The 10,698-nt window shown below is 43.6% G+C and overlaps 1 protein-coding gene across 1 annotated transcript in view; it reads right to left on the bottom strand.

The window, feature by feature from the left end:
• NEK10 (NIMA related kinase 10) overlaps nucleotides 1–10,698 on the bottom strand; it is a 325,365-nt gene that overhangs the window by 123,718 nt on the left and 190,949 nt on the right. Inside the window, exons 25-26 of the mRNA XM_028479673.2 lie at nucleotides 9,185–9,314; nucleotides 8,563–8,633 (exon numbers count right to left, since the gene is read on the bottom strand). Of these exons, the coding sequence (XP_028335474.1) occupies nucleotides 8,563–8,633; nucleotides 9,185–9,314 (201 nt within the window). The remainder of the gene's footprint in view (nucleotides 1–8,562; nucleotides 8,634–9,184; nucleotides 9,315–10,698) is intronic.

The following is a 10,698-nucleotide window of genomic DNA, read 5'->3' as shown; positions in this document are numbered from 1 at the left end:
CAGACAAAATCACACAAAGAAGCATACACATACACACTCACAAAAAGAGAAAAAGGAAAAAAAAATCTATATGTAAAAAAAGAAAACCAAAAGGAAGAGAGCCACCAAATCATTAAACAAATCTACCCATGATAATAAACTCTAAATACTAAACTAAGATAAACATAAAACCAGAAAGAAATTATATGCAGAAAGCAAACCCCAAGTCTACAGTTGCTCTTAAAGTCCACTGCCTCAAATTTGGGATTATTTCTTGTCTATTCATGTATTCCAGTGATGCAAAGTATATCAAGTTGGTTGTGGAGATTTAATCCGCTGCTCCTGAGGTTGCCGGGAGAAATTTCCCTTTCTCTTTGTTCGCACTGCTCTTGGGGTTCGGCTTTGGATTTGGCCCTGCCTCTGTGTATAAGTCGCCTTAGGGTGTCTGTTCCCGCCCAAACAGGATGGGGTTAAAGTAGCAGCTGATTAGGGGGCTCTGGCTCACTCAGGCCAGGGGGTAGGGATGGGTACGAAATGGAGGGAGAGCATGTGGCAGCAGAGGCCAGCATGATGTTGCAGCAGGCTGAGGCACACCATGTGTTCTCCCGGGGAAGTTGTCCCTGGATCATAGGACCCTGGCAGTGGCAGGCTGCACAGTTTCCTGGGAGGGGAGGTGTGGATAGTGACCTGTGCTTGCACACAGGCTTCTTGGTGGCTGCAGCAGCAGCCTTAGCATTTCATGCCCATCTCTGATGTCTGCACTGGTAGCCACAGCTCATGCCCATCTCTGGAGCTTGTTTAGGCAGTGTTCTTAATCCCCTCTCCTCAAGCACCCCGAAACAATGGTCTCTTGCCTCTTAGGCAGGTCCATACTTTTTTCCGGACTCCCTCCCAGCTAGCTGTCACACGCTAGCCCCCTTCAGGCTGTGTTCATACAGCCAACCCCAGTCCTCTCCCTGGGATGTGACCTCTGAAGCCGGATCCTAAGCTCCCAGCCCCCACCCACCCTGGCGAGTGAGCAGACAAGCGTCTCAGTCTGGTGAGTGCTGGTCAGCACCGATCCTCTCTGCAGGAATCTCTCCGCTTTGTCCTCTGCACCCCTATTGCTATGCTCTCCTCTGTGGCTCCAAAGCTTCCCCACCACCACCCCCAGTCTCCGCCAGTAAAGGGGCTTCCTAGTCTGTGGAAACTTTTCCTCCTTCACAGCTCCCTCCCAGAAGTGCAGGTCCTGTCCCTATTCTTTTGTCTCTGTTTTTTTCTTTTTCGTTTGCCCTACCCAGGTTCGTGGGGAGTTTCTTGCCTTTGGGGAAGTCTGAGGTCTTCTGCCAGCGTCCAGTAGGTGTTCTGTAGGAGTTGTTCCTCATGTAGATGTATTTTTGATGTACTTGTGGGGAGGAAGGTGATCTCCACATCTTACTCCTCCGCCATCTTGAAGGTCTCTCCTCTTGCTGCCTTTAGAATCCTCTCTTTATCTTTAACTTTTGCCATTTTAATTATGATAGGTCTTGTTGGGGGTCTCTTTGTGTTCATCTTATTTGGGACTCTCTGTGCTTCCTGTACCTGGATATCTGTTTCCTTCTTCAACATCAGGAAGTTTTCAGCCGTAATTTCATCAAATACATTTTCTACCCCTTTCTCTCTCTCTGCTCCTTCTGGGACCCATATTATGTGAATGTTAGTATACATGTTGTCCTAGAGGTCCTTTAAACAAGTCTCATTTCTTAAAATGTAGTTTCCTTTTTGCTGTTTTGATTGGGTGATTTCCATTTTTCCATCTCCCAGGTCACTAGTATTCTCTTCTGTTTGTATCACTTAATCTGCTGTTAATTCCCTCTACTCTATTTTTCATTTTAGTTATTATATTCTTCAGTTCTGTCTGTTTTTTAAACAAATATTTTCTAGTTCTTTGTTAAAATTCTCACTGTGTTCAGGTATTCTTTTTTCCCCCAAGTTCAGTTAGCATTCTCATTACTATTGCTTTGAACTCTTTATCAGGTAAATTATTTACCTCTAGTTCATTAAGATTTTCTTAATGAACTTTCCAGGGTTTTTTCCTTATTTCTTTTGAAACATATTCTTCTCTGTCTTCTCATTTTGTTTGACTTTCTCTGTCTCTATAAAATTAGGTGAAACAGTTACCTACTCTGTCCTTGTGTGGGAGTGCTCCTATGAAGTCTGTGTGTGCTCAGTGGCCTTGGTGGGAAAGTTGGGTCTGATATTAGCATAGGCCACGTCTTCTCCCAGTGTGCCCAGGCAGCTACCACCTTGGTGGGACGTAGGGGTGGAGTTGGAGGGGCTAGAGCCAGAGCCAGGTGCAAACTGGGGCTTCTCCTCTGCTCAGTGGCCATCACCACCCTGTCAAGGGTGGGGTCAGAGCCACAGGGGCTGGAGCAGGAGGCCTGAGGAAGTTGTGTTTCTTCCAGGTGTGATGGCAGTCTCAGCCTTGGTTTGGGGTATAGATTCAGGGCCTGAGGGCTTGAGGCTGTAACTTCTTTTCTGATTTCACTTTATCCCTGATGTGCTTGCTTGGCTAGAGGCTGGGTTGTGGCTGGAGGGGTTGATATCACACTACTGAGCTGAGTTTGCTCCCTCCCAAGAGTGCACAGGGACACACATGGCTGCCTACGCTCTGGTCAGAGGCAGGGCTGGGATCCAAGCCAGCTCTGTTCCCTCCAAGTGTGCACACTCTCATAGTTAGTGGCACCCTCTGCCTTAGTGGAGAGCAGTGCTGGAGCAAGAGGGGCTAGAGCAGGAGTCAGGTGAGGGACAGGCAGGGGGTTATGCAGCAGTCCTGGCTAGCTGGCCATAGCCCCTGGCAGTTTTCAATGTGCTGCCTCCACACTTTGACTGGGAGCAAGAAAGTCTGTGTGCTCTTCAAGAGCAGAGGCCCAGTTTCTTATAGCCCTTCGGTAAGCCCCACTGGGTTTCAAGCCAGCTAAGGGGCTTGTCTTCCCGGTGTTGTATTCCAGGGCTGGGATGTCCAATGTGGGGCCGGAATCCCTCGCTCCCCAGGGAGGGTCCTTGAGCCTGTGATGTCCCCTCCTCTCCTGTGTCCCTGCTAAGGGTGCAGGTCCTGACCACATCACTTCTCCCTTCCTACCAGACTCCGTGTGGATCTTTCTTTACAGCCTTGGTTGCAGAAGAGCTGTTCTGCTTGTCCCCAGGTTGATTGCAACAGGAGCTGTTGTTTGGATGAGGGGAGGTGAGCCTAGCATCCTCCTAATCTGCCACTTTGATCTCTCTCTCCTTTCTTGACTTTAATAACCATGAGTATAATACACACGTCTTAATCAAATTTTAAGTCATTATCATTTCATGCTTTATCTTTATGCTATTTGTTTTCAAGTTCTAACAAAGGGGGCTTGCACTATGGTTATGACAGACATATCTGCTGAATTCTTACTTAACAAAGTTCAGTCTATGCATTTATTATATACAAAATAAGGAAAGAGATTGAGGAGACAGGGCCAACTACATAATTTGGGGGGTGTCCCACATAATATAAATTGTGAGGCCCCAGCAGGGAGTGAGGAAGTCAATCTCCCCTTCCCACAGTCCGGCCTCCTAGTTGATGGGAGACAAGAAACCCCCCAAGATATTTCAACCTCCATGACAGCAGGATGACATTGGTACCTGGATTAGAGGTCAGCAAGAGGCCACCACTGAATCACCCTCCAAACAAGCCAGCGTGCCACCAGCCTGGTCAGGGATGGCCTATTCTTTGCCCCACCCCAGATGCAGCAGGGCACCTGCTCCACCCTGACCATCTCCTTGCCTGCCTCCATATCTTATGGGGGGAGAAGTGTAAAGGTGGAACACAGTCCTCCCTTGCTGACACACCCAATCACCATGCCAGGTAGAGGGTAGCAGCAATGGGACAGGGACAGGGAAGTGGAGCTGGAGGCCAGGCAGAGGCCCAGAGGGCTGGAAGCAGGCGGCTGAGAACTTAAGCCAGGGAGCTGGAGGGATCACACGTACACTAGGGTCCAAGCCCCCAACACACATGCTCCTTGTCCCATCAGACTTCACTTCTAAAACACAAATTCAAAGATAAAATTATTAAGAATTTCATGATCTTGAATACTGTATTCAAGTTTCTTACTTTCACTCATAATCACAAAAGAAGCTAAGTGTTCAACTTCACTTTTAATTAAATCTGGTTCCTCACCTTCACTTAATTAGCAAAAGGGATTAAAGCGGATAAAAATGCTCAGTTGACCAAGTGTTGATTATGACTACAAAAACCCCTTTCATTAGTGCAGATATTCTAAAGTCTGAGTCTGAATTCTAAGTTCTAAATTCTTAGTCTGCAGATATTTAAATTGATTCAAGGTACTGTCAGTTGAATTATCAGCTGAGCTTTTTTTTTTTTTAAATAAAAAAGCAATGTAAGCTAGTTTTACAAATTATACAGTTATATATTATGGTAAATGGAACCAAGAATGGCCTCTGTTCTGGCATTTAGTCATCTCCTCCTCTCCCAAAGCTACTCCCCTTCCTATGTTTGCTATCATCAGAAAAGGAACCACCTGGGAGATGCAATTTAGCATCATAATTAGGCCTGCAGGCTCTGAGTCTGATTGTTGGGGGTTAAATCCTGGCTTGCCCTTTATTAACTCTGATCTTGGGCAAGGTTTAGCTTCTAAATCCCAGATAGCCTGGGACTATAATCTGTAAAATGGGATAATCATAGTATCTACCACATCAAGCTGGTATGGTGATTAAATGAAGCCATCCCTGTAAAGTGCCCAATAAATTAAAAAGAAAATCCACAATTTTCTTTCTCTTCCATCTCCTCCCTCATTCAACCAACACCAAATCCTGTGGCTTCTACCTCCTAAATATTTCTCAAATCCATATCATTGCCCTCTAATCCCATGGCTATTGGCCTATTTCACCACTTGCTTGGACCACTGAAACAGCCTCCTAAATGACCTGCACATCTCTTGTCCACCTCTGATCCATATTGTAAACTGCTACCAGAAAAATATTCGAAAACTGATGACATCACTCCTCTGCTCAGAATTCCTCAATATCCCCTCATGGCCCAAGAGGACAAAATTAAAACTCCTTGCATGCGATACAAGCCCCTCCTGAACTAGACCTTACCTCCCTCCACAGTCTCACCCCCTCTTCCCCCCACCAGCAACACACCAAATGCTCCTACTTGTTCTTTCCCAAACAGCCCATGGCTCACCTATGCCTCCATTTCTTGGTTATTTTATTCACTCTGCTTGAATTTGGTTTTTGCTGATTATATCTACTCTTTCCCAAACCACATCCCTTATGTGCTTACCACTCTTTTCCAAGTCTCCATTAGGAAGACTTCTTGGACCACCCTTAGACAGACTCACTGTGCCCCTTTTACGTGTTCTCATTGCACTGTCTATATTTCAGTACGTAAAACTACTGTGATCATAATGGTCTGTTTCACCACTGGAAACTGCAAACTTGTTGAGAGGAGGGACCTGTGTCTCCTTCACCATGATCTCCCCTGCATGTAAAATGGAATCTGGGTCCTGATGGGTACTCAGCAAATGAATGAATGAACAAATGAATGAACAAATGAACTAAGCCTAACATCTAAGAATTTACCTGTCTATAACCTAAAATATTTCGGTATAGGCTTTTGGAATCCTAGGAATATCTCCTACCAGAAGTTCCAGTTTATCCTCATTGCTGTGAAATGCCACTCTGCTTGGATATTTCAGAGAAATTCTTAAGAGTAACTGAATGCTTTAATGATTCTCTAATCAAATAAGCATAAAATCACGTTCTAGAAAAATATCTGGGATATTCCACTCATGCTACCCACTTCGTCCCCGCCGTACTCTGAGACACCAGATGGAAAGAAGTAAAGGGATACAATGTTCAACTGTCTTCATTTCATGTTTTAAGAAACAAAGAGGTGGGACATCCCCAGTGGTGCAGTGGTTAAGAATCCGACTGCCAATGCACGGGACACAGGTTTGATCCCTGGTCCGGGAAGATTCCACATGTTGTGGAGCAACTAAGCCCCTGTGCCACAACTACTAAGCCTGTGTGCCTACGGCCCGTGCTCCACAGCAAGAGAAGCCACCACAAGGAGAAGCCCATGCACCGCAAAGAATAGCCCTACCTGCTCACCACAACTAGAGAAAGCCCGTGCGCAGCAACAAAGACCCAACGCAGCCAAAAATAAATAAAGTTAAATCTTTTTTAAAAAAAGAAAGAAACAAAGAGTTGAAGATAGGGTGGAAAATGTAAAGATCCACTTGTCCTTAGAGCTAGCCAAAACTAACTTCTTTAGTCCTTATGACTGCCTCTGAAACAAAGTGCCAGACAGCTTATGCAACCAAGCACAGACAGAGAAAACTTAGGCAATGGGAATATTGTGTGCATGAAAGGAAATGTTCTTCCTTTACTTTAAAGGAAGTTCTTACATTAGAAAGTAAATAGATAACATTCTCTTAACAGTGTACTGGAAGGTAAAAATAGTAATGCTGGTACTGAGCAGAGCAGTAAAATATATTTATTTTCTGCCTCAAACTCTTCAGGGTTACTAAGTTATTCTCCAAATTTAAAAGTCTGCTAAGGTAAGAAAACAGGAAATTGAATTTGTTCCCTAGTTCTTTTGAAACTTAATTTTTAAAATTATTTATTTACTTATTTTTGGCTGCAATGGGTCTTCGTTGTCGGGTCTTTGTTGCTGCGTGCAGGCTTTCTCTAGTTGTGGCGAGCGGGGGCTACCCTTCATTGCGGTGAGCAGGCTTCTCATTGTGGTGGCTTCTCTTGTTGCAGAGCTCAGGCTCTAGGCATGTGGGCTTCAGTAGTTGTGGCAAGTGGGCTCAGTAGTTGTGGCTTGCAGGCTCTAGAGCGCAGGCTCAATAGTTGTGGCACACGGGCTTAGTTGCTCCGCGGCATGTGGGGTCTTCCCAGACCAGGTCTTGAACCTGTGTCCCCTGCATTGGTAGGCAGATTCTCAACCACTGCACCACCAGGGAAGTCCCTGAAACTTAATTTTTAAAGACTGAAAATCCAAAGCAATTCAAGTATGTAATTGCATGCAACTCACAACTGATTTTGGTTTTATGTCAAATTTTCTAAAGATAAAACTTCACATTGTGAACCCACTGTCTGGAATAACTTTAAATGAAAACTACAGCTGTTATAGGCTGCACACTGCAATCTTAATTTGTAGTCAGTCTTAAAATTAAATTGTCATTTCCTACTAATTATGGCACCTTAGTATTTTGAATTAAAAGTGTACTCAGAACATTTCATCTGGAGTCCCCTAATAGTGTTCATTCATCCTCTTAAACGGTCTGGTGACAGGGAACTCACCACCCATCAGCAGCCTGCTCCACTGTGGATATCTCTAATTCTGACACACAATTCCTAATGGCGAGCTCACCTTGGCCCCCCCAGAACTTCCATTCCATGGTCTTGGCTCCATTTGCTGAGGTTCCACATAATAAATCCAATTGTTTTCATATTCTCGATGCCGTTCCATTTTCCCAGTTAACTGAAGTATTTTTTAAACATCTTACGATTGTACTCCAAAACTTGCTAACTCAACTTCCATCCCACAGTGGGAACAACCCACTTCTCTCCATCAACACCACCACTCTAGTCAAAGCCGCAGTCATCTCTCAGTGGACAGCTGAACCTGGTTCTCCTTCCCACTCTCATTCCCTTCAGTCTATTCCCTGGAGATCAGCCAGAATGATCTCTGCTAAAGAAATTTTCACTATGTCTCAACCTGTTAATAACCCTTCAGTCCTCTCCTCAATACTGGAGATAAAAATTCAAAACCCTCAATGTGGCCTGTAGAACCTGTCAACCTGGGTCCTGTCAGCCTCCCAGGTCCATTTGCTGGCTATTCTCTCCCTTACTTGACATGCTGCATCTCCAACTTCTTTTCAGCTCTTCAAATTAACAAGCTCTTTTGCTCAGGAAAGCCTTCAGAGATGTGGGTCTATGAAATGCTTTCTCCACTCTGTTTACTATTTGAGAAGTAGTGAAGTTCAGGTCTCAGATTACATGTCCTTTCTTCAGAGAAAAACTTTCCCAAATCCCCAGACTAGACCAAGTCCTTCTGTAATCTCTCACTGCCCCTTTTACCATCCTTCATCAAATTTATCATAATTTTTATATACTTCATTCCATAAATAATAATATTATTAATGACAATACCTAAATTAATTGAGGGCTCGCTACATGCTGGGAACTGTACTAAGACCATCATAAGCATGATCTTATTTAGGCTTCAAAGCAAGCCCATGAGTAGTTACTATTGCTACCTATATATCACAGATGAGGAAAGTGGGGCTTGGGAAGGTTAAGGTGAGTGGAAGAGTGGAGATTAGAATCCACTCAATTCTAGAACCTATTGATGTTCTTAACCTTTTCATGATAATGCTGATATCTGACTTTTCCACTAACCTCCTAGCCCCAAGAGGCATGGACACCAATAGCCAGGAAGCCCGTCATAAGCAAATTATGGTCCTGTTTGCCCAACGCCACTATTTACATAATGAATTTGCATAGATATGAGGTATTTCTTGATAATCCCTATAGGTTTGAAGTTATGAGACTAATTACCTGCTGATGATAGTGGTCACCTTTTCAGAATAGATGGCTTCTGGCACTGGTTCATATACCGCCTCCACTATCTGCAAAACAAACAGACTAGAATGATGGAAGTAAAGGAGCCACAAGTGCCTTTGAGTGGTGATACTTGGCCACGACACAAGAGTTACTTAACAAACATCATAATTTCATGTACACATTTTCATCAGAAACAAAAATATCCCAGCAAATTAAAAATTAGCATTAATTAAACAGTTCTTGAGCATAGAATTGTATTCTTCAAGCTGAGTTAAAGTTAACCTCAGATTCATAATAAATGATGTGTAGGATAATACAATATGCTAGATTGAGGGCAGTTCAAACCACAATTAAGAATAAAAGACCAAAGGCAGTTTGATATATTTATTTTTATAATTTTCTATGATAAATTGAAGACAATTATAAGGGGAAATGTGCCATAGCACATGATGTAGATTTAGAAGAAAGGAGGAAAAATAAACTGGATCATATGGTTAATAAAACAATGACTGCTTTTAAGTGACAGTTTTACTAAAATCACAAAGGTTCTATTTAAGAAGAAAAGGAATGGTGTTTTTGGCAACATGAGACCCTTTTGTCTTCCAAGGTTGCTTACTTTTGTAGCCAGGGAGAGCATGTTTGTGCTGTAGAAGGGAGGATTCAGAGTCGCCATCTGATAAAGGATGCAGCCTGCTGCCCAGACATCAGCCTTCTCCCCATACGGCTCACTCTTCAGCACCTCAGGGCTGAATTAAAATAAGGATGTTAATGCACAATGAAAAAAGGGAGAAGTCAGTACAGAAAAAAGTTCAATTTTCAAGCTATAGTTGGAGATATAAGAAAAAAATGGAAACTCGATCACCATTTCAAGTAAACATATTAAAATGTATATTTGAATTCTCTCAGACTCAGGTGAATCAAGAAGCACAACCAAGCAATTCTAATTTAATCAATAAATGTCAATAAACAACTCCTATCAAATGTCCTTTTACTTCCAGAAACAACTACCCCTCCGTGGTAGATGGAATGATTGGCCCCAGTTCTCACTATTCTGAAGATTTTTAATATCTCACTCTTTCCTCTTGGTGGGCAGTGTTTGCTACCCACTCCTGCCTTTGCTTTTGTTGTGTTGGCCAGTGGAATGTGGAAGTGGCAGTGCAACAGATCAGGGCCTCAGTCTTAACAGGTGTTGAGTGCTTCCATTTGTCCCTCCAGGAGCTTCTGTCCAAAAGAACATCGTACCCCAGGTAGCTAGGATAGCCCAGCCTAGGCCCAGCACAAGACACATGGAGCAGATCTGCACACATAAACCTGCAGCCTGAAGGAGACCCAGCCCAGGAGACCCACAGACCTGTGAGCTGACAATAAATGCTTATTGTTGAATGCCACTGAGATTTCATGGTGATTTGTTATGCAGCATTATTATGAGCAAAACTGACTGACATAGCACCATCCCTTTGCTATTCAATGCTAGTTTATAAAGTAGGAAGCAAGACCATATTTAAATGTGTTGCAGAAAATGACAACTTCCATCATGTTCATCTCTTCTGAAATTTCATATCTAGTCTGAATAAGGATGCTGTCAGCCTTTAAATGAAGTTAAGCTGTGAGGGTTTATGGGTTTGACATTTTTTTAATGTGGAGGGGTGGGTAGTTCCCTTGGATATTTTGAACTGATAGAAGTTTCCTCACTCATATTTGTAGACTGAAACTCAGCAAAGTGTTAAAAGCACTCAGCACACACACACACCCTAAATTAAGTAGTTTGATGATTCAGTTCTAAAGTATGTATTTAGGACTGTGCTCAACCCTCTAAATTAATGGAGTAGGAATTAATGGTTAACTTGGGCAGTGGATTAAGATATAAGCAAACTCATAAATTGGTATCATCACAGAGTAAGTATTGGCTGTTAAGAATAGGGCTTCCCTGGTGGCGCAGTGGTTGAGAGTCCGCCTGCCGATGAAGGGGACACGGGTTTGTTCCCTGATCCGGGAAGATCCCACATGCCGCGGAGGGGCTGGGCCCGTGAGCCATGGCCGCTGAGCTCTGTGCATCCAGAGCCTGCACTCCGCAACGGGAGGGGCTGCGACAGTGAGAGGCCCGCGTACCGAAAAAAAAAAAAAAAAAAA

The sequence above is a fragment of the Physeter macrocephalus genome, chromosome 18, assembly GCF_002837175.3.
Source record: "Physeter macrocephalus isolate SW-GA chromosome 18, ASM283717v5, whole genome shotgun sequence".
Lineage (NCBI taxonomy): Eukaryota > Metazoa > Chordata > Mammalia > Artiodactyla > Physeteridae > Physeter > Physeter macrocephalus.
Note: the sequence above shows the minus strand (reverse complement) of the source record. Positions and strands in the feature narration are given on the sequence as shown.